A 27,395-nucleotide genomic window follows, 5' to 3' on the forward strand; every position below is an offset into this window, starting at 1 on the left:
TGGAGGGGGGGGGGGAGGTACTTAACTGCCGCATACCGTCCCTCCCCACAGAACCGTACATATTTGTCACCTATTATATATATTTTTAAAAATTTTATTATTTTTTTGTCAAACGCATTAGGTCCAAGGGGTTACGTTTAGCTGTATATTACAGGTACCACCGGAAAACCGTTTCACCCCCATTATGCTTTTCAACAGTATGAAGCAACATAAGGTACAATCCGTAGTAATAGTGTGGATTAAAATATAAAAAAATTAATAAATCATATCATTTCTTGACAGAAGACATTTTATCGAATTTTGAGGGAATTTATAACACCTAATATTTTCCGTTGTAGGGTGATAAAGTTACTTTATCGCCCTACACCTGGGTAATCAGTAACTTTATCGACCTGCTTTTAAATAAGTGGCATGAAATTGAAAAAAATATAAATATTATTGTAATTGGTATCATGTGTACGGAAAACTTTTGCCGGAATTTTTTTTCTAGTGTTTGTTTAAGATCAAAATGAAGATACTTTTATTTTGTTCGAAAACATACTATTAAAATACACTTAATGATACCGATTACAATGACATAATAAGATAAAATGAAAATATTTTTAATTAATTATATTTTAAAATTTTTATTATAATTTCATAATAATATGAGAATATAAATTATATTTAAGGTTAAGATTGGTCTGTGGATTGATTTGACGAACACAAAGCGGTTTTATGACAGAAAAACGGTATTTATAATAAAACTAAATGATAAAAAGTAGTATTCTCTGAGCTGAAAACTTTAGAATGCGATATCCTTAATCCCAATTACCTAATCTGAGTATCCACTGGACAAACTTTTGATTTTCTTCTTAAACCGTTCTTTCTGGGATATAGTAAAAACCTGTTTTTCTTAATTAAAGAGTTCCTCCCATTTCTGTATATAATCTCAAATGGCGTGTAAAATTTCAAATTTATCGGCTTCATATACGCGACTCTGATTGGTTGAATTGTATACACTTTTCAGGATATAAGTACAATATTAGGTTAGTCTCGATATTTAGAAAAAGAGAGGATCACGCATTTATCTCGATATCCACCATTCTAAAGTTTTCCGCTCTGTTCTTCTGTTTGTATTTCCCGTCATAACTCAGGAACCCCTTGACTGTTGAGAAGAACCAGAGGAGTGTTCGTAATTTGGTTTAATATGTCTGATTTGAATATTTTGGAGAATTGATTGATTGATTGATTGATTGATTGATTATCGTTTATTTCTTTATGCCTAATTACTGGCATCTTAAATATTGACATACATATTTTAGAGAAAGTTTAGTTTCCAGGTAAAGATGGGCTTCCAAGCTAGTCTAAAATAAAAATAGAAGTAGTTTTCTCTTTTTCTAACCGGTTCTATGTCCTGTAATAACTCAGGAACCCCTTGATTGATTACATTTAATTGATGACCTTGGTAGAACTGCGGGACTGTTCCTAGCTTATTTTAGAATTTTCAAGTATCGTAGGTAACTTTTGAAGAGAAAACTGGGTTCACAAGCTACTATTATATTTACTTATAATTACTTCCGCCGTATACCTGCACCTTGTCGATTTTACCGGGAAACTAAATTTTCGCGTTAAAAAAACTAATTTTTTTTACTTGACTTTTGATTTCTGATTCCTCTGATTTTTGATTATTCTGATTCTTCTGATTCTTCTGATTTCTGATTTCTGATTTCTGATTTCTGATTTCTGATTTCTGATTTCTGATTTCTGATTTCTGATTTCTGATTTCTGATTTCTGATTTCTAGCCTGCGGCCTTCGTTAAAGAATACATCAAGATTATTTCATCTCGTTTAAGAATTTCCATTATTACATTTTTTTCCTCATAAGATTATCATATTATTGTTATTCTATATAATAAAATGAGACATTCGTATATTTGTTGTGTATAGCCGGCCAAACGGCTGGACCGATTGGGCTGAATTTTTTGCTGGACACTCGTGAGTGCTATAGGCAAATAAATTCAAATTTTTTTATTATTTTTTTTCCACGGGCAACGCCGGGCCCTTCAGCTAGTGTTAAATAAATGAGATTGTGTTGTGGTAGATACATGATGCTGATAGATGGAGCTGATGAAGTTTATTTTATTGACCGAGATAATTGTGTTTATCAAGTTTCTTCTCTTACATTCCTTCATAGAAAAGACAAGAACAAGCATATATCTGATACACTTCTTGGTAACCATTTTTTACAGTCAGCCTTTTATATATACTTCTTTTACAACTATCCTTTTATTTACTCTTCTTTTTAACTATTTACATTCTAGTTACATTTAACCTTAATATTTACTACTTGGTAACTATTCGGCTATTTACATTCATTTACAACTATCCTTACATTATTATCATTATTATTGATATTATTATTATTATTATTATTATTATTATTATTTACACTCCTTTGTAATTATTCATCTATTTACATTCTTTTTACACTTATCCTTTTTTATACTCTTCTTGGTAACTAATCATCTACTTACATTCTTTTTGCACTTATCCTTTTTGTTTACTCTTCTTGGTAATTATTCAGTTGTTTACATTCTTTTTAAACTTATCCATTTATTTACACTTCTTGGTAATTATTCATCTATTTACATTCTTTTGACACTCATACTTTTATATACAGTATACACTTCTTGGTAATTATTCATCTATTAACATTTTTAAACAGTTATTCTCTTATATACATTTCTTGATATTTAGTCATCTATGTACATTGTTCCCTTTTACAACAATCTTTTTATATACAACCCTTGGAGTTATTCATCTATTAATAAATAAGTTTTTTTTCTACAGTTAAATTGAATTATTTTACTTCTCTCTATTTTCTAGCTTGCAGATTTAGAATAAGTATACTTATCCGCAAAATTGAATATTTTGGTCAAAAATATGAATGAATATTTTCGCCGAGCGACAAAAAAATAAATTTAAGGTTGTTTTAGCTGAATTTCTGAGAACTTTTATTTTAAGTGAAATAGATGCTTTTAGAGGCAGATAAATTAATTCTTGAGGATACCTTATCAAAAAGGATTAAAAAGCTTTTTTCTCTTCAATTCTTCAATTATTATTTCCCCCCGAGTTGGGGCCCATTATACCACCGGGGAATAAGACCCCGACTGTTGGGCTCAAGTTAGGATTTAAATAGTCCCAATGATTATGAAGCATAGCAATTTTACGGTGTACTCAGAACAACATCAATTCATTTGACTTCGTATTACACCATTTTATGGGCCATAATTTAATTTTATTTATGTAAAAAATTTAATTTTGAATAATGGTTTACAGTACTTTTTTAATTTAGGGAAGATGTTTCGTTGCTAAAATTGGTCCTAGATTCCTTAATTCGAACATTTTACTGCCAATCATATTAAATGTGCTTTCTTTTAGAAGTTATAATTCCTTTGTTTAAATCTGTTTTTTAAGGTTTTCTTGTGAGTGCTTTCCTGATCGAAGCTTTTGATTGGTCCGTTGACATGGCGGTCAATTCGTTTATTGCTGCTAGAACTCCAGGTTCGACTTTTTTAAAACTTAAAATACAGATTTTTTCGAATTTACAAAAAAAATGAAAATTATGCCATGTGCCTAAGAATTAGAAAAGTATGTTTTTTTTTATGTAGAAAATTATTTTTTTTAAATTTCACCATTAATGTTAAAAACTTTTTTACTTTAATTTTGGCAGAGGTGTTTTTTATTCATTCCGGAGTATAAGTTCACAAATGGAAATAAAATTTGCTTGCTTTTTACCTCTTCTTATAACTTCTTAAAGGGACTGTAAGCGTAATTTCAAGTGACCCTCCATGCAAATATGGAAATGCCCGATGAAACCGTAATCTGATAAAAAAATGTGGAAGATAACGTCGTTTTTCTGACTCGAAAAGTGTCTATTTCTGTGAGTTTCTCCTAAGCAAGAAATGTGCAAGTCACTTTCGCAGAGAAACCGCAAATGAAAATGAACAGTTTTAAAGAAACAAAACATTGATATCTGATTTGAACTTGATCAGAAAAAGCTTCCAAGGGTACTGTTGTAAATCGGGCATTGCCATTTTTGCAAGAAGGGTCACATGAAATTACGCTTACAGTCCCTTTAATTAAGAATGAGAATCGAAGAATAAAGGTGTGAAGGGGAGGTGTGGTGTGTATTTGAAAAAAATGTAAATTAATTTATCCCCTGTAGTTTATCTTATTTTTGTCAGGTATTTACAAGGAAGCGTACTTGAAGGAATTGTTCCGAAGGTATGCTGGGGACCCTGATGATGCACCTCCTGCACCTGAATTACCAGACTGGTGTTACGAGGTAAGTTCTTCATGTGCATGATGAAGTTCATGTTCATGTTAATTCTGACGTTGATGTTCATGCTGATGTTCATGCTGATGCTGATGCTGATGCTTATGTTCATGTTCGTGTTCGTGTTCGTGTTCGTGTTCGTTTTCATGTTCGTGTTCATGTTCATGTCGATGTCTCTACTGAATGCTTATGATCCATTCGATTTTGTGTCTACAAGTCTCGTGAGAGTTTTATTAATTCATCGTATTATCATTTGCAAAATGCCAAATAATCTCGATCCTGATCCTAATGTCTAGGAAGAGACTGGTGTAGATGAGGATGGGGAACCTGTTCAGCAACCTAAGCACAAGATGCCTAAACGAGGTGGAAAGTTTATGGAAGGAGTACCTGGAGTTAGACTCTTCATTACACAACCTAAACTATCAACTATTCAGAAGAAAGTGCAGAAAATCTGCGAATGGAGTAAAGGTAATTAAATAATTTATTAACAAAATGTTTGATAAAAAATCGCGGATATTTATGGATAAAAAGCATTAAATTAACTTTTTTTAATTTCCAAAGTTTCAATTGTAAATCGAACACTCTTGAATCATTTTGGCCTGCAAACCATTCCTCTTTGTGCATAAGTTTTTTATATGTCTTAAAAAATGTTACGTGAAATCATTTCCCCCAAGTATTTATATTAGGAAATGGAAAAAGTAAGAAGTTTTTTAGGTAAGAAGTTTAAGACGAGTGAAAATTTTGACAAATGATGTTCAACTTATTATTTTCATCCTAAAATTTTCGACAATCAGTTCTTCAAAATATATTTAAAAATTTTCTATTTTGTATAGGTGGCTTCCCTGGTTGTCAGCCTGTATCCATGGATAAACAGAATCTCAGGTTTATACAGGATAAACCCTACAAAGTATCCTGGAAAGCTGATGGAACAAGGAACAAATCTGATAATCGTGAAATCTCTCTATTTTCTAGCTTGCAGATTTAGAATAAGTATACTTATCCGCAAAATTGAATATTTTGGTCAAAAATATGAATGATCTCATACATATCCCTTTTTCTGTAGAGCTTTGAAAATCTAGTAGTTCTGTAATCTGGATAGACAGTGAATACTGGCTTTTCAAAAATAAAAATGAAAAATGCACACTGAGGCCGGTCTGGGGGTTACATGTCGCCCTTTCAGATCTTCTATTATTTCATATCTGTTCGGTTCCATAGTAGTAAACCTATCGTGTAAGAATTCCCATTATTACACGGTTCAGGAGGAACAATTTTAATATTGTTCGCTTCCTTGCGTTTAAGAATGCTTATTCTTACATTGTATGTGTAGAATTTTCATTCCTTAACGCTCAGACCGTGTAAGAATGGAAATTATTACACGGTCAGAGCGTGAAAGAATGTATATTCTTACACGCTCCAAGCATTAAAGAATGGAAATTCTTACACTAGTTAAAGAATATTCATTCTTACACGCTCCTTATATTGATCAACATTGATATTAACTTAATTATTTTGTACTGACAACATGCAGAGGGCAAACTCACCTTTTTCTTTTACATTAATACATGCCAACTTACCTTTTTTAACTTAAAAACAACATGCTCACTTACCTTTTTCTTTTATATTAAAACATGCAAACTTACCTTTTTTTACTTTAGTAAAACATGCTCACTTACCTTTTCATGCTCACTTACCTTTTTCGTTTTTTGAAGTATTGATATACCTTAAGTCAGAAATATCAATTTGAATCTCAACCCTAGTCCTGACAGAAGAGTGGAAATTAACATTTTCTGACCATTTCCAAAAATATGGACGATGCCTTTAGCCTTACATTAGACACTTTCATCAAACTGCCGAGTCTTAAAGCATACTGCCCGACTGCCTACTTTATAAATTTTTTTAGTTCATCTTCATTTCAAACCAAGTTTGGTGAGATTTTGCAAATCTCTGCATACTTGTAATAGTATGGTCAGAGCTTTTCAGTCAGAGTCACAATATCTCACATAGTTCGAGATGATGAAGTGAAACCATAATCAAAACCAAAAAGAAGTATAAAAACTTATCATTGAAATATTAGTGTCACACTTTTTTCCATCACTCCATAGCAATGAAAACAAACCAGTAAATCTTGCTTCATGAATAAAAGACAAAGATCTTGATCAGTTTAGGTCAAACTGATTCTTACTAGATAACCTGCTTTAATATCCTCTTTTTGGAAGATTTAGGATCTAATATCCAGAAAATGATTTCTTCTATAAATGAAGACACGATATTGTTCAGTAGATTAAGACAACCCACTACTATACCTTCTCTCCATCTAAAAAACTCAGGGCACATTTAACATGCTGTATCTAAATATAGTATCAACTTAAAGAACGAGCAAAATCATTGGTAAACAAACAAACTAAACTAAGGAAACAATCACACCACATGCATTACTTTCAAATTAAGAACNTTTATTATATATTTGTAGATGGAGAGATGGTGATTGATACAGTACAAGGGCAGAAGTTTCCTAGATTTCTAGTCTATGATATTATCAGGTTTTTATTTTTTATAGTTTTCTTTACATTGCAATCGACAGAAACCTCGAGAATAGTCGGATCACTTAAAAGAAACAGAACAAAAACGAAAAAAATATGCTGTAAGTTGTTTTACCCCGAATAATATTAAAGTGTGTTTGCGCATGACATATTGAAAACGTTTATTTCTCAAAAAACGAAACATTTTTTCCCAACAATTTTTATCATTTAATTACGAAATTATTAAGGAACTAAACAAAAAATGTTTATCAATGATGGTTAAAAAAAGAGTAAAAGAACCGTCGAGTAAAAGGCGATCTTTTTTATCGCTTGAAATAGGTATGTAGAGGGATTTCTGGAGAGTAAGCGTTAGTAAGAGTTCAAGAATTGCTGGAATTCCATTTTTTTTATTTTAAGAAAATCATTTTGAAAATGGACATTTTTTGAAAATCGTACCGCTTTTGATTTCTGACAATTTTAAATGGCCGAGTGTTTGAGTGTGCTCACCCATGGTGGTCTGGGTTCTCCAACTTGGGCGGGGCTGTATAATCTCTCCTGATACTCCTGAACTATAGTGTCCTTGCAATAACGTTGATCAGTAGTATGGTTTAATTAGTGTTTTGTCTAGGTTAGAAGGAAACAGGCCCTTTAATGAGTGTATTATCTAGGTTTGAAGGAAACAGTCCCTTTAATGAGTGTTTTGTCTAGGTTAGAAGGAAACAGTCCCTTTAATTAGTGTTTTGTCTAGGTTATAAGGAAACAGTCCCTTTAATTAGTGTATTGTCTAGGTTTGATGGAAACAGTCCCTTTAATGAGTGAATTCTAGGTTAGAAGGAAACAGTCCTTTTAATTAGTGTTTTGTCCAGGTTTGAAGGAAACAAGGTTGGGAAGGTTGATCCCTTTTTATGAGTCTATTGTCTAGGTTAGAAGGAAACGATCCCTTCAATGAGCGTTTTGTCTAGGTTAGAAGGAAACGGCCCCTTTAATGAGCGTATTATCTAGGTTTGAAGGAAACAGTTCCTTTAATGAGTGTATTGTCTAGGTTTGAAGGAAACAGTTCCTGTAATAAGTGTATCTAGGTTAGACGGAAACAGTTCTTTTAATAAGTGTTTTGTCTAGGTTTGAAGGAAACAGTCTCTTTAATAAGTGTATTGTCTAGGTTAAAAGGAAACAGTCCTTTTAATAAGTGTGTGGTCTAGGTTTGAAGGAAACAGTCCCTTTAATGAGTGTATTATCTAGGTTTGAAGGAAACAGTCCCTTTAATAAGTGTATTGTCTAGGTTTGATGGAACAGTCCTTTTAAAATTAGTGTTTTGTCTAGGTTTGAAGGAAACGAGGTTGGGAAGGTAGATTTCGGTACACGGCTTATATGCATAGACAAGGAAATTGTTGGAGCTAGAAATACATACATAACACAAGGTAATATATAGTGTAAACATTGCAATATTTTATTGTTAGGCTAATTTCGAACATAATGGTTAATTTTTATTTTCTCAACCTGTTCCAAGACATCTAATTAGTTTACTGTAGAATTTTTACTTCATTTTTTGTCGACGTTATTTAAAAAGATTTTAAAAATCGATTCTCTAAACGTAACCAACCAAATGGATGATTTTTAACGTCGACTTTGTGCTCAAACTCAGTAATTATACATCATTGAAACGTTTTTTATGTCTCAAATGAATCCTAAAAACATTCTCCACAATATTACATTCTCAGTTCAACTACCGAACATTGCCGGTCACTCCCTTCAAGAAAGACTTTCATTTTCATTTAATTTTAATTTATTTCAGGTCTTATTGACAAAACAAAAGAACCATTTTCTGTTCGTAAAAAGGAATTCTGGGATGTCAGTGATACATATAAACTACTAGAGGATAAGTTTACTAAAGGATTAGCTCATGAACCTGATGGACTTATCTTCCAACCCGGCAGGTATACTTACTACTACAAGATAAGTATTAAAGGTAATACTTACTACTGAAGGATAAGTTTACTAAAGGATTAGTTCATTAACCTGATGGACTTATCTTCCAACCAGGCAGGTATAGTGTATACTTACTACTACAAGATAAGTATTAAAGGTAATGCTTACTACTAAAGGATAAGTTTAGTAAAGGGCTTTTGAACCTGATGTACTTATCTTCCAACCCGGAAGGTATACTAACCACTAGAGGATAAGTATTAAAGGTTTACTAGATGATAAGCATGAAAGGAAATTACCCAATGATTAAAAAAGCCTCTTCGTCTATTTTAAAAATGCCCTTAAATAAAAAATTTCCCCCAAAAACAAAATTTTCTCCTGAAATATAAATTTAAGATTTTTCCCACACAAATTTGCCCCAAAATGAAATGAATGGGGGGAAACATAAAAATTTGCCCCAAAAATATTCTTAATTGGTAAGGTAGTTTTTCCATGGTTCCATTCTTGAGTATAATAAACATGCAAATTTTTTTCGCAAAATATTTTTACTTTTACCCCCCCTTGCTAAATGTTTAGTTACGCGTCCGATGAAATTATTTAGTATTTGTATTTCTAGAGAACCCTACCATCCTGGCCAAGATGATACAGTACTTAAATGGAAACCAGCCAGGTACATAGAACAGGACAGGACAGGGAAATTACATTTCTTTACTATTTTCCCCACAATTCATTGTTTTCTTTGGTTTCAATTTTAGCAAAGTACAGAAAGTACCGTAAAAAACTGTACACACAATACTGTAAAAACAGTACATACAAAACTGTAAAAACAGTACATACAAAACTGTAAAAACAGTTCATATAAAACTGTAAAAAGCAGTACACATAATAGTGTTTCGCGAGTGTTTTAGTACCTTACTTGGACCTCGCTAAGTATCCAAGCTAGTTTTAGCTATTCAAAGACCTTCTAATTCTATCTCTCTCTTTATCCTAGTTTTTTTCTACCTAGCCATCTTTCTCCCTTCCCCTTGAATCAACACTTGGGTCTTCTCTCTTTATTCTTGATCCCAATATAGAGTTGCTAAAAATACAGGGGGTTAATTTTATGAACACACATATTTTTAGGAATGTATAAAATCAAACATGAAGAACAAGATTTAGATTGGACTTTTTTCAATTCTTTGTGAAGAAAATAAATAAAAACCTTTCAGTGCGGGTATCAGGTTACTGATACTTTAGTGGAAATAATCACTACATTTTGTATTCTGTAATTATTTGATTTAAAAATCAATCATGATATGCTTTAGGTAAATTTGACATTTTAATAATTCAATGAAAAAAAACTTTAATATAAATATTGCTTCCCAGCCACCGCTTTAACATAATATTTTACAGTAAACATAAACAGTATTTTTATTTTGTGTATCTCCTGAGGCTTTCTCTCTCCTCCTCTTTATACAGGAACATGAAAAATATAGATATAGTTAAAAAAGCATAATTTTATGCAGAACAAATACTGTAAAAACAGTACATACAAAACTGTAAAAACAGTACACGCAATACTGTAAAAACAGTACATACAAAACTATAAGAACAGTACATACAAAACTATAAGAACAGTACATACAAAACTGTATACAATACTGTAAAAACAGGACATACAAAACTATAAGAACAGTACATACAAAACTGTAAGAACAGTACATACAAAACTGTATACAAAACTGTAAAAACAGGACATACAATATATTTTATCAGTTTTTTGCAGACAATTAAAATCTAATCTCCAGAAATGTTTTAGTATGAACTCCGTAGACTTTAAGCTGAAGATTGTTCGAGAAGAAGGTCGAGGTCTTCTACCAAGGAAATCTAACGTTATTTTATTTTGCAAAAGTTTATATAGATAGATAGATATACATACAGAGTTACGCTTAAAGGATGAGACTTTAGAGATGACTGCACAGTATTTATGATGTCTGTTTTCATGCTCATGTAAACTTGTTTCACATTATGTCAAATCATAAATTTAGCCATGTAAAGACAACTAATTTACCCCAAGGATCGTCATATTTTAAGAATTTTTAGTCTTCATTCCAGTCTAATCATTTCTGTGCAATCCTGTTAATCTTGATCGTAGATAAGTAACAGATGTGATTTGTTTTTGGTGATCGTCGAAGACTTCTTTCTCAAAAAATCTTTTTTGATTTTTTGAACATTTAAAGCCGGGAAAAAGTAACGATTTGTTGGATCTAGACAAATCGGTCAGTTGTATGTGGGTGGATTAGACACACCCTTCGCTCAGATGAAAATCAACAAAGATATCAAGGAAATTCAACATTCACATATTTTTACATTACAATATTTCTCATGGATGTATTTTTTCTAAGAACTGAAATTTTCATGAATTAGATAAATCCCGCGCGTATACGGTTTTTAAATGTCTGATTGATGTTTTTATTTTATGTTTTCCCAATGATACAGATTATTTGGGCGACTGAACCCTCCTTTTCTCTAATCTTATTTTTTGTGCACAAATTAAATATTTTATATTTTTAACCTGTATGATTGAATGCTGAAACCGTAGAATCTGGACAACAAAATTATAGAATGTAAATGGGATAATAACCAGGAACATATAATTTCTACTTTATAAGAGAAAAAATAACATAGCCGTAGAAAAAAAGTTTTATTGAAATACAACTCAAATATGGACATTTCGCATATTAATCATTTACTTTCTTTGAAACTTCTCTTTTTTTACATGAAATGAAATGTCCCGTAGTGCCAAATATAATGCTGCTACAATGTTAAAAATTATAATTATTTATGTATTAGAATATCTTGAAGAATAGTTATTATTATTTGTATGATTGTCTAGTGGACGTTTATGAGAGAAAGAACGGATAAAAGTTTCCCAAACGGTTACAAAACTGCAGTTTCTGTTATTAATAGTATTAAGGAAACATAACACTTGTTAATGCAATATAACTTCTGAATTATAAGCTAACGGGGAAATAATTTTTAATGATGTGGGAAGGTGGGAGGGTTGAAAAATTCGACATCTAAAGCCAACTTTTTGGGCTTTTTGTCCCATATTCATTGATTTTTTCAAAATATTAATTGATTTTCCCCAATTGTGCTCCACGCAAACATATTTAACTTCTTTGGGGGGGGGGGGGCATTATTTTTAAAGGGGAGGGAAGTAAAATAATTTTTTAAGAAATTATAAACCCCTGCTAACATGGAATCGGGATTACGGCCAAAAGATGATTTTGAGACGTATATACATTACATCCACGGGGTTTCATCTTAATTTAGTGGATTTTCACCCAATTTTTCGTTAAGTGGTTTTATTTTAAAGGTCGGACCAATGAGAGAACAGTAAAAACACAATTTATTACTGACGTTCAAACTTCCAAAGTTTAATTTAAGCTAAATTCCATCTTATATTTGAATCCCCTGTTGATTGGGCCTCCAGCCCGCAGATTGCATGTGATGAGCTGCGCCCTGAAGGCGGTCTGGGGATTCCATTGAGATTGCCATTACCATTTTGAATGACAAAGAAAAGTTGTTTATTTCTTGCTTAAAGTTTTTTTTCAGGCCTTAAGATGTTTTCGACCTTCAAAGGGTAAAATTAAGTTTTTAGTGAGATGAAACTACTCGATATTTTAGTGAGATGAAACTACTCGATATTTTAGTGAGATGAAACTGCTCGATTTTTTTGTATAAATTATTTAAGTTGTTAAAATACCCTTGAGGTCGGGTTCCTCTAGGTCAGTTTGCATAGCATCAAGTGTTTGTGCGTGTAGGACCCTGTGACAGAGCAGCTACTCCTTGACTTTATCCAACATCAACGGTGGAGAAAACCAGATATTGAATCCATGCCTCCACCACATAAAATACAGCGCAGATAAAACATGAGAGATCCCTCTTTACCAACCTTCAAACCTATTCTTTAATAAAATAATAATTAAAGGGATTGTAAGCGTAATTTCAAGTGAAACCACACGCAAAAATGTCAATTCCTGATTTACAACTGTAAGGTTAAAAATGTGGAAGATAACGTCGTTTTTATGACTCGAAGAGTATTTAATTCTCATAATTTCTCCATTGTTCCTACTCACATTAAATGCACAAGTCACTTTTTCAGAGAAACGACGAATAAAAATCATTTCTATCCAATTCATTCTTGATAAAACAAAGGTTTTATTGGTACTGTTGTAAATCAACATTGCCATCTTTGCATAGAGGGTCACTTGAAATTACGCTTACAGTCCCTTTAAGTCCCCCTCTTCTAGAATTCTTGCTATAATATTTTTGAAAAATGTTTTGAAAAAATTATTTTTGAAATGTCTTTGAAATCTTTGATTGTCCTATCTTAATATAATTATGTCAGTACTGTTGTATCAAATGTAAAATGTTCAATGATATCAGTAAAACGGAGAACAAAATCGAATCTTTGGTCAAACGAATTAGAAAGTGACTTCTTGAACTAAATAAGGAAATATGAAAATATTTAAAAAAATTAACTGTCCCAGTTCTCAGTGTTATTATTCAGTTTATCCAAGGTTTTAAACCTTAACAGCAGAGTAGACATTAAAAGTTAAGAATTCTACAGTCTACAGTAATCTCTACATCTATCTTGTTCACAAAAAATGTTTTTAAAAAATTTGATTTAATTGTTTTGTTTTGCACCACAATTTGTGTATATTTATTTATATACCAACATAAATTAATTCAAAAGTTGAAGCCATTCGTTCCACAAATTAAAAAACGGGACTCTCAAATGGTGTATTTAAAGGAGAGGGAGGGGGTAAAAAGGGACTGGAATTTATACTTCCTTATTTGAAAAACTAAAAATCATCTACTTATCAATTACCGAAATAAAAACTACAATTTTGTCTTGTGATATAGTATTTTCTTAACAATTGCATGTTTATTTGTTCAAAGTTCATCTCGTAACAAATTTTGAATCTTTGAAAATTATTATTGTGAAAATTCTTATTTTGAATGTGAAAAGTAACAAACGAAATGAAAATTGAGTTTTTTTGTTGCTCACTCATTCAATCGTTTCACTCCGGTCAGATTAAACAAAACAAAAAAACTGAATAACAATGCAGACGTTTTGTTTTAGTTTTTTTTCTAGATTTTTGATTAAATTTAGCACATTTTTCAGCACAAACTGATTTCCAGTTGTTTCAGTAGAATTTATAGATTAAATATTAAAACTGTACAAAATGTATTATATATTGCAGTGTGAATCAGAAATTGTGTATTTTTTCAGAGTCTAGCAGTACATTATGGAGAGGCATCAAGATACAACTGAGGTGGGGTTTCTTTCCAAGGACCAGGGGTGGGGTGTTTTAGGAACCCCCAGCCCCGGCCCTCCTTTATTAATTTTACGACTTTAAATTGCATGTTATATATATGTTTTTAATCTTTCTTTCCCATTTGATATTGAACCACAAAGTTATTTTGTTGGAACCTTACTTTTACTAAATTTTTATTATTTCTAGGTTTTTGACGCTCCGTTAGATCGGCCTAGAGATGAAGGAGAAGATAGAACTAATCTTATCATAAACTATTTACCACAGGTGCATTGGTGTACTATACTGCATCTTAGTGCACACTGTACATTCGCACCTATCATTTGGTTGTACACCTTTGATTTATATGGTTAAGGATCTTGGTGTACAACGTTCATTTGTACAGTTTCGGACCTTGGTGTACACCGTTCATTTCTTCATAAATGGGATCAATTATTAATGTGTACCTTTCTTTTGTATAGTTTTGTATCCTAGTGTACTTCTGTTCGTGTGTACAGTAATGTATCTTGGTGTACACTGTTCGTTTATATAGCACCTTGGACCTTGGTGTACACCATTCATTTGAAAAGTTTTTCACTTTTAACATACACCATTCTTTTGTACAGTATTGCACTGTACTGCATTTAATTGTACAGTGTACACCATTTTCTAATTCTCCTGGTTTATTTTACCAATGTTGTTGATAGCACTGTACCTTTTTTGTATCATTTATTTCAAGTTCGGTGTTAATTATACACATAGTTTGTACTGTACTCTATAGAACATGCATAAAACATATAAATCTAAAATTCGGTGATGGGATGGACCAAATCTCTGTAGAGTAAAAAAGTAGATGTTAGTTCCACATTTATTGAAAATATATTTCGGTCTGGGTTGACCCTCGTCAGTTCTTCAGATTGTTTCTGTCACAAAGATTAAAAACAAACATAAATATAATTCGTACAGAACCAGAGTTTGTGTAGGTTCCTCAGATATTTAGAATCGCTAATGATAATATCTATTTAGTCGATGACGGATAACGAAATGTACAGTATGTTTATCACCTGTGGTCCACTAGTATCCGCTAAAATAATGCGGGATAAATCATCAGGGTACAGCTACGGATACGGTTTTGTACAATACCAGGTAAACTTTTTTAAAATTAGGGACCTTTCCTTTTTTTAGAAAAGATTTTCTCGATTTCAAAAATGTAAAATCAAAATTAATATAAGAAATCAGTTAGGTTTTTTTTTGCTTGACGCAAGATAGGATTGAAAAACGACCAAACCATCGTTTATCAAAAAGTTAGATGTAAGTTTTCAGAAAATACAATTTTGTTAAATGTAAGCTTTGTGGTGTCTTTTGGTAGTCTAAAAACTTGACATGTGTTTAAACGAACCAAAAGAACACACAATAGAATAAGCCTTAAAAGCTGGAACTTTTTAATTTTCTAATTGATATAACATCTTCCCTCCAGCCCCTATCAGGTGTGTTTCGGGGGTAATAATGATTTAGTCAAGAATAAAGAGAATTAAAGTGTCATACAGTCGCCCTAATACCGCTGACATTAGGAAAATTTTCAAAAAATTTTGATCTAAGTTTATCATAATTTTAAATTCAGTTTTTTACCTTAGTCGAATTATTCAGGAAATTTGCCCTTTTTTAAACCTTAAATGCATTAATCAAAATAAAGAAATAATGAAGAAACAGAAGTGAAAAATATCTTTGGTAATCCCTTAAAGGGAGTGTTCGTAAAAAATGAAAGGGGGGCTTGCGGCGAAAAATAAACGCTTTTGATCGCTACTAATCTTACTTCTATCTGTTACGTCCATAAGGAGAAAATTGTTAGAAACGACTTGTATTGAAGAACGTAGAATCAACAAATTCAGAAAGTTGCAATATATGACTCGGAGCGTAATAAAAATCAATTTAATTTCAAACAAATTATTCAGATTATGATATTACAACCTAATTAGTCATCGATTATTTTTCGACGTATTCGTATATAGTAAAAGAGACGTAATTTGGAGTGATCATCGTTTATTGAGATGCATATTCTAATTCACAATTGTTCCTTTAAAACCTTTCTGATCAAGAATCAAAGAGATATTCTTTATTTCTGTTTATAAAATGTTGGTTTCAATAATTCAGGCGATGAAAAAGGAAGTTGCAGATTTCTTGCTACAGAAGTAGTGGAGGGCATGTGAGAATTACGAGAAAAACGACAATATCTTCCACATTATTGATTAGATAAAGGTTTAAAGGGACAGACCGGCTATTTAAGGTAGTTGAACTGAGTATGCAGTGTTGTGGGCAAAAAATACGATTTTGAACATCAATATTGCACTCAAACTCAGGATTTACAGATCTTTAAAAAGTTTTATGTCTCAAATGAATCCTAAAGGCTTTGTCCACAACACTGCATATTCAGTTTAACTACTTTACATAGTCGGTCTGTCCCTTTAAAGGGTTCAATTGTAAATCGGGTATTACCCTTTATACATAGAAAATCATTATTTCTCCATTCCCTATAATTATTCATGACGAAATCCCTGATCGTACGGCAAACACCAATATAGTAAAGATTGAAAATATTTCAACAAAATGTCAAATTTGATGATTTATTTGAAATATTTCTAGAAACACAAACCTTTATATCGGAAATGTTCCTCCAGGTTAATATTGCTAATTGATTTTATAATGGAAATTATTTATGGTTGTGTTATGTTGTTATTATTATTGTTAATTATCATTATTGTTATAACTGTTTTTTTATTTTAAATTATTATTATTGCTATTATTTTTGTCAACATTTTTAATCCTGTTTCTATTGTTTTTGTTAATGATACTGTTTTTATTATATTTCGTTATTATTATCTTTAGTTATCATTATCATCATTATCATAAATATGCTTTTCCTCTGATGTTTAGGGGAAAGGCCTAGAGTAAATGATAAGGGGAAAGGTCTAGAGTAAATGAAAAGAAGAATGGAGTATGGGGTTTATAAAGAATTAGAATAAAGGATAAGGAAAGGTCTAGAGTAAATGATAAGGGGAAAGGAGTATGGGGTATATAGAGGATAAGGAAAGGTCTATATAAATGATGAGGGGAAAGGAGTATGGGGTATATAAAGGAATAGAATAGAGGATAAGGAAAGGTCTATAGTAAATGATAAGGGGAAGGTCTAGAGTTTGGGGTAAAAAGGTAAAAAAAGGATTAGAATAAAGGATAGAGAAATGTTTAGAACAAAGAGTAAACAAAAGCTCTTGGACATTAAGCAGGTCTTCTCTGGTAGGAAATACAACTGTAAATCTCCAGTACACATATTCAATTGCACCATTAAAGCTTATAAATCAGTATTAGAGGTCAAAAATAAAGAGAAAACATTATAATTATATCCTCAGCTAAAACAGAGTATATTGAAGTAATTTTTACATCTATATACGGGTATTTTTCCAAAATGTTTAAAGTAAGTTTCTATATAAAAAGGTGAAAAATGTCAACAAAACAATACTTTGCAAATATGCGAATTGCAGAAGAATTCGCCTTGGGAAAAAGTGCTAACATATCGCAAAATGTTCGTCTTGATGAGCTCTTTTAGAATCTCAAAAAAGCATGGATTTTTCTTAGCTCTTAGAGGTCCTTCAAGCACACTGTGTATTATTATTATTATAACAATGATTATTATTATTATTATTATGATTATTAATATTATTATCATCATGATTATTATTATGATTATCATCATGATTATTACTATTATGATTATTAATATTATTATCATGATTATTATTCTCCAGGTATATCAGAAGAAGACCTGCTAAATCTGTTTGCACCGTATGGGAGTATTCTTACACGAAACGTTTTAAAGGAAATCATCTTTTTGTATTACTTTGTTTTTAATACATAATTATATAAATGTACCCTTAATGCCATTCTTTTGTATTCTTATTTGTTTTCATAAATCATTTTTTGGCTAGGAAAAAAAATGTTATTTTGCCAGAAATTTTTTTTAAAGTTCAGAAGATGTTATTAGTAAAAAAGACTTAGTTAATTAGATGGATACATAAAAATTCAAGGCTAAATCATAACAGATTGGCGCGAAGAACACTGAATTTCTGATTTTTACTTAATGATGGTTTGGTATTGAAGGATCAGAATGGTCGGAACAAGGGAATTGCATTCATCAGATTTAGTAAAAAATCCGAAGCGGACTATGCCATCTCACAGCTCAACGGATACCTAATCCCAGGTTAGAAGAACAATCGGAGATGAAAACTTTTGATCGTGGAAAATAACTATTTTCTTGGGGGGTAACAAACACTTAAAATTATAGATTTTCCAAAGGTAAATCCTTTATGTTCAAAATTGAATTTTGTTTTATTGCATATTTGTTTTTTAGTGTCTTTCAGTTTCAGACAACAAATCTACCAGATTGGGCACATGATACGCGTTTGAGACATTATGTACGATACAGAACATGTGTTAAATTTATTATTTACGCCAGTACAAAAAATATGTTAGGTTATTATGTACGATTCATGCTGCGTGTTAAAGTTATTATGTACGATATATGCTTCGTGTTGAAGATATTATGTACGGTACATGCTGCGTGTTGAAGATATTATGTAGGGTTCATGCTACGTGTTGAAGATATTATGTACGATACATGCTACGTTTTGAAGATAGTATGTAGGGTACATGCTACGTGTTGAAGATATTATGTACGGTATGCTACGTGTTGAAGATATTATGTAGGGTTCATGCTACGTGTTGAAGATATTATGTACGATACATGCTACGTTTTGAAGATAGTATGTAGGGTACATGCTACGTGTTGAAGATATTATGTAGGGTACATGCTACGTGTTGAAGATATTATGTACGGTACATGCTACGTGTTGAATATATTATGTAGGGTACATGCTACGTGTTAAAGATATTATGCATGGTACATGCTACGTGTTGAAGATATTATGTACGGTACATGCCACGTGTTGAAGATAGTATGTAGGGTACATGCTACGTGTTGGAGATATTATGTACGGTACATGCTGCGTGTTTAATATATTATGTAGGGTACATGCTACGTGTTGAAGATATTATGTAGGGTACATGCTACGTGTTGAAGATATTATGTACGGTACATGCTGCGTGTTTAATATATTATGTAGGGTACATGCTACGTGTTGAAGATATTAGGTACATGCTACGTGTTGAAGATATTATGTAGGGTACATGCTACGTGTTGAAGATATTATGTACGGTACATGCTGCGTGTTAAAGATATTATGTACGGTACATTCTACGTGATGAAGTTATTATGTACGGTACATGCTACGTGTTGAAGATACGAATATTTAGAGTGTAAACGGCCCCTGGAGGTCAAGGTGGCTGAAGAGCATGGTAAACAACAAGGTATAAATACCTTCAATGCTCATACCATGATCTCGATCATCCGAGATGGGTAGTTTATACATCTTAGTTTGATCTTACAGCCAATTATAATTTCAGGCTCAAGTTTGTCTCTAAAGGAAAGGTTGCTTTCAAAAACACTTGAGCATTTGAAAATGACGATTTTTTCCATGTCTATTTGCCTGTAACTTCTACCTTCGTCATAATTTGTTAAATTTGCATGTTTAAAAACTTGAACCCCGGGTAGGTTTATTGCTGGTCGATATTGAAAAATGGTTATTTTCATGGTTCTAATTAAGCAAACATTGTAAATATAGAATTTAAAATATAATATTTTAGGACACAGTCATCCGTTGGACGTGAAGGTGGCCGAGGATCATGGAAAACAGAAAGCTGCGTTCTACGCGGGGTTTTCAGTTGGACAACAAGAGGTGATACAGAGGGTTTTAATGCTCCCGGGGGGGGGGGGAATTTATAAAATTACTACGACCCTCTTGCACGGGGAAAAGTTTGTTGTTTGAGAAGGACGAATTGCGGAAAGGAAACCGATACAGAAACAGGAAGCGATGGGAAAAGGAAACAGGAAAACGTTACTCACACCGATAAATTTTTATTTAATGAATGAGCACCAAATGATTGACACACATTTGGATAATTATTGTCATCATCAGAAGGTTAATTAGCAATACTTTCCTTGTTTTATGAATTGGCAATGTTTACTTGCTAAAGGAATTGAGTCTTCGTCATAAACCTTGATTTCCTAATTTCTATTTCTTTACAACCAGATGGTGGGAGCCCTTTGATATTTCAAAATTAGGTTATTTGATCTAACCGAATTTACCGTTTGAAATATCTAAGGTCTACAACATTGGATTGTAAAGATATAGGGATTAGAAAATTGAGCTTGTGGCAAAGACTCAATCCCTTTTTTAAAGGTACTGTTACGGTAAAATTAGAAGGGGTATAGTTTAAAGCCTAAACATTTTAGGAGTTTATTGCGACCAATATTAGATCTACCTAATGTTCCTGTCTCAAGAAAATTATATAAAACTGTGTCCGAGTTATACGAAACTTATATATATATATGGTATTGGAAGATATGATTGGTTTTAATCTAGTTACGTCGGTATCATATGGCCAGAATTTCCACCAATGGCAGTGCAGTATCTGGTCATGTGGCTCCGTCTTTATCACATGATTAGAATCTCCACCAATGGCAGTGCAGTATCTGGTCATGTGGCTCCGTCTGTATCACGTGGCCAGAATTTTCACAAATGGCAGTGCAGTATCTGGTCATTCTGGTGAATCTGGTCATGCATGTGGCTCCGTCTGTATCACGTGGCCAGAATTTCCACAAATGGCAGTGCAGTATCTGGGCATGTGGCTCCGTCTGTATCACGTGGCCAGAATTTCCACAAATGGCAGTGCAGTATCTGGTCTCAAGGCTCCGTCGACTAGATTACGTATATATTTTGGTATAAATTTGACACAGTTTCATATCAATTTCTTGAGACAGGGACATATTATCTAAATCTTACTAATAAAAGTCGCGATAAACGCCTACACAAAATTTCTAGTCTTTATCTTAAAACCACTTTTAATTTACCTTAACAGTCCCTTTAATGCTTCTATCTCAGTATATGGATGATCCGTCCCTGGGTTCCCTTGATGTAGGAGATGCAGGTACATTCGCCTGGAGCGGAGGAAGGGGAGGTGGAGCTGGTAGAGGGCGGGGCAGGGGAGGACCGCCCTCTATTGCTGCTTCCATGGCAGCTACAGGTATAGCAAATAATGACTGAATTGGACCTTCTCTAAAGAAATTTTTCCACCGAAATTAATAGATTTTTTAAATTACAAACATGTAGTGAGACAGATTAGACTATGGGATTGGAAATCGATATTATGTAATGGTGTTGTACAGCAAATAGATTCACAAGTAGCTTAAAAATTTATTTATTTAGTGAAATGGATTTAGCGTCCAAATTGATGTGTTTTTTCCATTAGGCAATTCAAATCATAACTTGAGTCAAACAATCGTCTTCTTATTCAATAGTTTAATGTGTCGCACTGTATCAGTGTATGCAATATTTACTTAATACTTATCTATTGTTTTTATTTACCTAAAAGCAAAAATCAAGTTGCCACAAACATAGAAAAACAGCTTAATATAAAAATCAAAAACAATCTGTTGTTATTAATTTAAATATTATTTAACCTTGTAAACCCTCCTTGTAGGGTTTGGATATGGGTTCAATGCAGTGCCCGGAGCTGGACGAGGAAACCGATACAATCCAGTCAGTCGCGGCGGACAGAAGGCGGGTTTCAGTCCCACACCCCGGGGTGGAGGAGGCTGGGGAGGCGGAGGGTTCAGTCAGAATGGCGTTAGCGGTGGATTCGGCGACGACAGTATACCGTGGAACTAGACGACATCACCAGGGATCATATTTAATAAATAGTAGAAATAATTGAACTTCTCCTTCAGCTTGACCCGGCGCACAAGAGAACAGGTTGAACTGGCTTTACGTGGTTCAACTACTTGTTATTAATTAAATCTGGTCTAAGGTTCAGTGGGAGAGAACTCTGGTAAGGGACTCCTACCTATCCCCTCGCATCTATACGCCGGAGAACCTCTCTATTGCCAGGGCGGAGCCAAACCTCTACTAGAGGTTAATCCTCACAAATTCAAGGATGATGGTCCGCCTCTGGTTAAACAAGAGGTTGGTTCTCCTCCCTCTCTACTCCCTCCTCTAGATCTCTTTTATCCGTTCTCTGCTCTCTCCTCTTCTCCAACCTTCCCTCCAGTCTTCCCGTCCTCGTTCACTGGTTCAACCTATGAACCGATTAATCCTTACATCTTACAGGAAACAGTTTAGAACTAGCTCTCAATAATATGACTACACATTTTATTCAATAGACAATTTTTTTGTGTGAGGGGGGGGAAGGATCTTACAGGACCCTAACGATAGTACAGGCCGATATTATTCTTAATATTTCTCCTTGAAAAAAAAATTTTGTTTAATTCTGTTAAAAACGAGAAAATTTTCGACACTTTATTTTTGCATTAAAATTAATAAAGAAAAGCCCGCATATGAAGAAGCCTTCTTCGTAACGGTTAATTTATTTCCGCTCAGTTTTGCATAACAAATTTTTTAGTTCCCCCTTATAATTAATAATCATTACGGAAATAATATATTGGTAAATTTACGAATAATATATTAGTAAGGTTACCAATAATATGCAAATTTACGCAAATAATAAATGCTTTGTTTAAAAGCCTAAACAAAGAAACATTAATGTAGATATTTGCAAATTGTTTTCTATTCCCACGATATGATGGTTGACTTTTTAATTATTTATTTTTGAAGTTATCGAGTATACAACACATAGCCAATACACATTGAATATTTCAATTTTTTTAGCTAAAACGTTTCTGGTAACTCTGAATTTCAGATATTTAAGAAAAATATCAACCAAAAACTGCAAAAAAAAATTTTACTCTCTGAACCCAAATATGAACTATTGAAAAAGAGAGATTATACAAATTTCCTGATATCTGAATGGTTCATCAAATTTTAACATAAAAATAAAGAAAAAAAATAAGAAGAAAAAAATTTTGAATTCTGCTTTGTTAAAAATTTTCAGTAAATCTTAAAGAAATTACCTGGATCCGCATCAAAATAAAATGGATCCTAAGCACTGGCTCTGATATTGTTTCTCATTTTTCAAGAAATCCATTTTGTTTAGGTTTAGGTCTCCTTGCTTTGGAATCTGAAGGAATTCAGGTAGATTTTAATCTAAAATATGAATGCCGATATGCAATTTATTTATATTTTGATTTTGTGAAAATATACCCTGAGCTGAAAACTTTAGAATGAGATATCCTTAATCACGATCGCTTAATCTTATTATCCAATGTACACACTTTTGATTTTCTTCTTAATCCTCTATTTGGATATTTCTAACTGTATAAAAGTTACGTTTGATGACAAGTACAGATACAATGCTATATCGATAGGACTAACATCCGATTGAATTAAAGTCAGCTTTTCACAAGCCGGCTTTTAGAGCATTTAAACAAATATAAATTTAATCATGTTTATATGAAAATATTAAAAAACATATTTTAGGACTGTTGTCATTTTGAACGTCAGTCTTAATAAACAATGATCCAAAACTTACGAAAGCAAAACCGGTTTTTCAAAAGTTAAAGAGTACATCTTAACATGACACGCTGATTGGTTGAATTTTTAATTTCTTTCTCGGATATCGAATGTGTTTTAAGATAATCTTGGGTTTAGTAAAACCAGAAGAATATATCTTGATATTCACCATTCTAAAGTTTGACCCTCCCTTTACTACTTACTAGGATGAAGATGATGGTATGGCTGTTGATGGTTGGATAGGAGACGGAGAGAGTGATTGTGAGAGTGTGGATAGTGAGGGAGAAGATTGTCTTCAGCATGCTGGTGTATATACTGGAGAAGAGGTAGGAAAATGATTTTTGAAAATCATGAAGACAGTGCTTAGGATCCATTTAATTTTCATGGAGATCAGCACTGGGAAAAAAGGATCCGGATCCAGGTCACGACCATTTTTTTAAGATTTGAAGAAATTTTTTAACAAAGCAGAATTGTCACATCATTTTTCTTTCTTTTTTAGCTTATTTTTATGCTTAAACTAGATGAACCATTCAGAGATTAGGAAATTTTTATCATATCTGTTTTCGACAGTTTCGATTTGAGTTTTTTGCAGTTTTTAGTTAATATTTTGCCCCTTCGAATCGGATCTGTTGGATCCGCATTTTTTGCCAATCCGGATTCAGAAAGCCAAAATCTTGCGGATCCAATGGATCCGGATCCTAAGCACTGCATTGAGAAGATGAGGTTCCTCACTCTAAACTGTCCACAGATGCTGAATCCCACAACCTACTATTGAGCACTGAAGCAAGAAAATTCAATTTGTAAACTTGTATTTTTTTGTTTTATTTTTTCTTACTGAACAAGGTAATGCCGTCCAGTTGTAGATCTAGCGATGCTATTTTTTCTGTTTTTATTGCTTTATTTTTTTCTCTCATTGCTAGATCTAACATCAGTGATATTTCCCAATCCTAATCTTTTTTTATGTATTTTTTTCAAAGGAAAAAGGAAACTTAAATGTTTAAAAAAGAAAAATGAGATTTCTAGTTTGAATATAGTTGGATATTAAATATCTTTTATTATAAGTTTTCTTTATGTGCAGTGTTGGCGAAAAGCTGGTACCAAAAAATATCTCATCTATTGTTTTTATGCAAAAAAAAATATTCAATCCGATGGTGCCATTTTTTTGTCAATGCATCAAGAACCTTCGTGTTCGTTTCCAGCCGGTCGTCTGATGCTTAACAAACATCATTCGCCGTATTTTTTACAGACAACAATGTATCGGCCGACTGGACGACCGGTCCCTGAGCCTGGCCGAATGGCCGGAACTAGTGCCGGTGGCCGTCAGCCTAGTGAGGTAAAAATCCTGTTTGCGCAGGCGCGGGCCCTCAAAACTCCACCAGACGGAAACCTGTGTATTTACAGGTAACTAGGAATTCAGTGTTGTATCTGTTATTTTCTGTCCAATCGCTAAATTCAAGATGCAACCAATGTGAATAGGCTTTTTTCCCCTGTGCAGATCTTGTTAATGCTTCTTATGTTAACAATTGACCCGGTTTTAAGGATTAAAGAGGTTGAGGTAGTCCTAGCATGTGCTGTAAGAGTTGCAAATTGTAAATAATGTAGGTTTTCTTGATCTATCAAAGATTTCAGCCAAACTACAATATTTTCTACTCTTAGTGTTTTAGAACATATCTAAGGTTTTAAAAATTGAAAAATCAATTTTGTGTCAATTTCTTTTAAAATCGAGTTCCCGATTAACAGTTGCTTTGATTCGATTTGATTCAATCAATCTTAACATATTTTTTTAACCATGAAAATAGTTTGATTTCATCCTTCTTTATAAAGACGGGCTATTATATAGGGGTTATATGTTTATTTGGACTCGCAGCAATCTATATATATATATTATATATATACTTTGTTTGTTTGTTTGTTTGTGTCCAATAAAAGTCAAAACTGCGGAACGGATCGAGCCCAATTTTTTTGTGGGACATCACGTGACCCTAGGGAAGTTTCATGGATGATAGAATTTTAAAAATTTGCCAATAACAAAATTCGTTTTTTGAAAATTTTGAAAATCCACAACATTTTTTTTTTATAAAATCCGCGAAACTTTTTGTTTTCTAATGTATACAAAGAGAAAATGTTCACAATTGAAATAGAAGATGCCTAGCTGATTTTAAAAGTTAAAAATAATCAATTTTTTGATTAGTCAGTTCGACTGTCATGGAGAAAAGATAGTTGGCTATGATTACTGCATCAGGAATTCATTTTAATCACTGACGTCATCATAGCGATTAAAGTCATAATCATTAAAGTCATATTCATTAAAGTCATATTCATTGAAGTCATAATCATTATAGTCATAGTCATCATAGCAAAGTCATTAAAGTCATAGTCATTAAAGTCATAGTCATTAAAGTTATAGTCATCAAAGTCATTTTAGTAAGTCATAGTCATTATAGTTATAGTCACCATAGTCATAGTCTTTATAGTCATTTTAGTCATTAAAGTCATTTTAGTTATTAAAGTCACTATAATCATTAAAGTCATTAAAGTCATTATAGTCATTATATAGTCCTTATAGTTATTGCAGCCAGTGCAGTATTTTTTTCGAAACCTTTTGTGTCAAATTTCCTAAAAGCGCAAATTAATATTTTGTTTTATTACGAAAGCACTAAGAAGAACTGGCTACAATCATTTTTTGAACAAATTTTCATAATTTGTCTTGACTGTTGATTATGATGGGTACTTCAGACATATCCTTTCTGATAAGAGTGCTCCGTTCAAACCTTGTGGGTTTAGTCTAGATCCTCAGAGTGGAAATACATGTATTAAACCCGCACCTTTCTACGCCAGGGGAGATAGGTATGTATTGAGTTTTTAAAAACCCGGCTTTTTATCCGAATTTTAGAATTCGACATACTTTGTCGTCAAATGAAAGAATCAGACGACAAAAAGTTACTAAAACGAACCCTTTAAATAAATAATTTTATACTTTTCGAATGATTTAAAAAGATTATTAGGACTGAAAATCCATAATCTCGTTTTTTTGGGTCACACTATATTATTATTTTTATCCGATGTCTGTGAGAATTTGTTAACCCATTTAGCTTGGTTAGAATTTTAAGCATTAACGATGGTTTATCATAATTTATCTTGTAATTAATGCGAACTCGCCTATTAATTGTATTAATTTTTACGCAAACCGCAAAAACAAACCGGTTTCGTTTAGATTGATCAATTGGTATATAAGTTGATTGATTGATTGAAATATTTTAGTTACTGCACCGAGCACGCTAAGAGCGCACTATCTGCCCGGCAGCAGCTGGCCAGGAAAAGAAAACCGGTTTCTAATATCCTCCTAGACAGCCTAGCCAACTACAAGAAACTAAAGGTACATATTCTAAAAATTTACATTTTCCCCTTTTTATAACGTTTAATCTCGTGTATTTAACATTTATTATTATTATTACTAAACTAAAGGTTAATTGTTCAATGTTTATTCTATATACGAAAGCTTTAGTCGCTAATATATATATTTTTGTATATATATATTTATAGCTGGCCAAACGGCTGACACTTTTTTAGGGAACCCATTGATATTGGATACCTTGGAAATGACATAGGCTAAAAATCTTCTTTCAAAAATTAAAATTTTTTTCACATAATTCGAAATTTTTCTTTTTTAATTGAATTTTGTTTTCTTCCACGGGCAACGCCGGGTACTTCAGCTAGTAATCCCTAAGGTGGAAGACAACACCGTTTCTCTAGC

At 32.5% G+C, this 27,395-nt stretch overlaps 3 protein-coding genes and 1 long non-coding RNA gene across 4 annotated transcripts in view; all 4 read left to right on the forward strand.

Moving 5' to 3' along the window:
• The window catches only part of LOC111706330 (mRNA-capping enzyme), a 13,467-nt gene extending 206 nt beyond the window's left edge, over window positions 1-13,261 (forward strand). Inside the window, exons 2-16 of the mRNA XM_023479176.1 lie at window positions 2,084-2,214; window positions 3,460-3,546; window positions 4,230-4,330; window positions 4,618-4,789; window positions 5,155-5,304; window positions 6,792-6,861; window positions 8,161-8,258; window positions 8,633-8,774; window positions 9,380-9,433; window positions 10,562-10,624; window positions 11,014-11,086; window positions 11,345-11,389; window positions 11,639-11,719; window positions 12,570-12,741; window positions 13,035-13,261. Coding sequence (XP_023334944.1) covers window positions 2,084-2,214; window positions 3,460-3,546; window positions 4,230-4,330; window positions 4,618-4,789; window positions 5,155-5,304; window positions 6,792-6,861; window positions 8,161-8,258; window positions 8,633-8,774; window positions 9,380-9,433; window positions 10,562-10,624; window positions 11,014-11,086; window positions 11,345-11,389; window positions 11,639-11,719; window positions 12,570-12,674 — 1,372 coding nt within the window. The 3' untranslated portion in view covers window positions 12,675-12,741; window positions 13,035-13,261. The remainder of the gene's footprint in view (window positions 1-2,083; window positions 2,215-3,459; window positions 3,547-4,229; window positions 4,331-4,617; window positions 4,790-5,154; window positions 5,305-6,791; window positions 6,862-8,160; window positions 8,259-8,632; window positions 8,775-9,379; window positions 9,434-10,561; window positions 10,625-11,013; window positions 11,087-11,344; window positions 11,390-11,638; window positions 11,720-12,569; window positions 12,742-13,034) is intronic.
• Window positions 121-723, forward strand: LOC111706329 (uncharacterized). The gene is made up of 2 exons (XR_002766215.1): window positions 121-214; window positions 672-723. It is a non-coding gene; the product is annotated as an uncharacterized LOC111706329 (long non-coding RNA).
• A 708-nt stretch (window positions 13,262-13,969) lies between the features above and the next one.
• On the forward strand, window positions 13,970-22,103 carry LOC111706331 (sex-lethal homolog). The gene is made up of 11 exons (XM_023479177.1): window positions 13,970-14,087; window positions 14,277-14,354; window positions 15,093-15,212; window positions 15,582-15,637; window positions 16,707-16,741; window positions 17,867-17,937; window positions 18,219-18,318; window positions 19,821-19,912; window positions 21,119-21,260; window positions 21,717-21,917; window positions 22,044-22,103. Exons 1-10 carry the CDS (start codon window positions 14,061-14,063, stop codon window positions 21,902-21,904), a joined length of 909 nt encoding a protein of 302 aa, XP_023334945.1. The 5' UTR covers window positions 13,970-14,060; the 3' UTR covers window positions 21,905-21,917; window positions 22,044-22,103.
• A 1,059-nt stretch (window positions 22,104-23,162) lies between these two features.
• Window positions 23,163-27,395, forward strand: part of LOC111706328 (KAT8 regulatory NSL complex subunit 2) — a 9,692-nt gene continuing 5,459 nt past the window's right edge. The window contains exons 1-2 of the mRNA XM_023479174.1: window positions 23,163-23,263; window positions 23,848-23,967. Of these exons, the coding sequence (XP_023334942.1) occupies window positions 23,863-23,967 (105 nt within the window). The 5' untranslated portion in view covers window positions 23,163-23,263; window positions 23,848-23,862. The remainder of the gene's footprint in view (window positions 23,264-23,847; window positions 23,968-27,395) is intronic.

This window comes from Eurytemora carolleeae, unplaced genomic scaffold (genome assembly GCF_000591075.1).
Source record: "Eurytemora carolleeae unplaced genomic scaffold, Eaff_2.0 scaffold726, whole genome shotgun sequence".
Lineage (NCBI taxonomy): Eukaryota > Metazoa > Arthropoda > Copepoda > Calanoida > Temoridae > Eurytemora > Eurytemora carolleeae.

What these genes read in the sequence shown, in the direction of transcription:
- LOC111706331 (XM_023479177.1), top strand. Translation starts at nt 14,061, where the DNA reads ATGGAGAGGCATCAAGATACAACTGAG. An exon ending in GGCATCAAGATACAACTGAG is followed by an intron (nt 14,088 to 14,276) that starts GTGGGGTTTCTT and finishes TATTATTTCTAG; the next exon opens with GTTTTTGACGCTCCGTTAGA. An exon ending in TTACACGAAACGTTTTAAAG is followed by an intron (nt 17,938 to 18,218) that starts GAAATCATCTTT and finishes TTGGTATTGAAG; the next exon opens with GATCAGAATGGTCGGAACAA.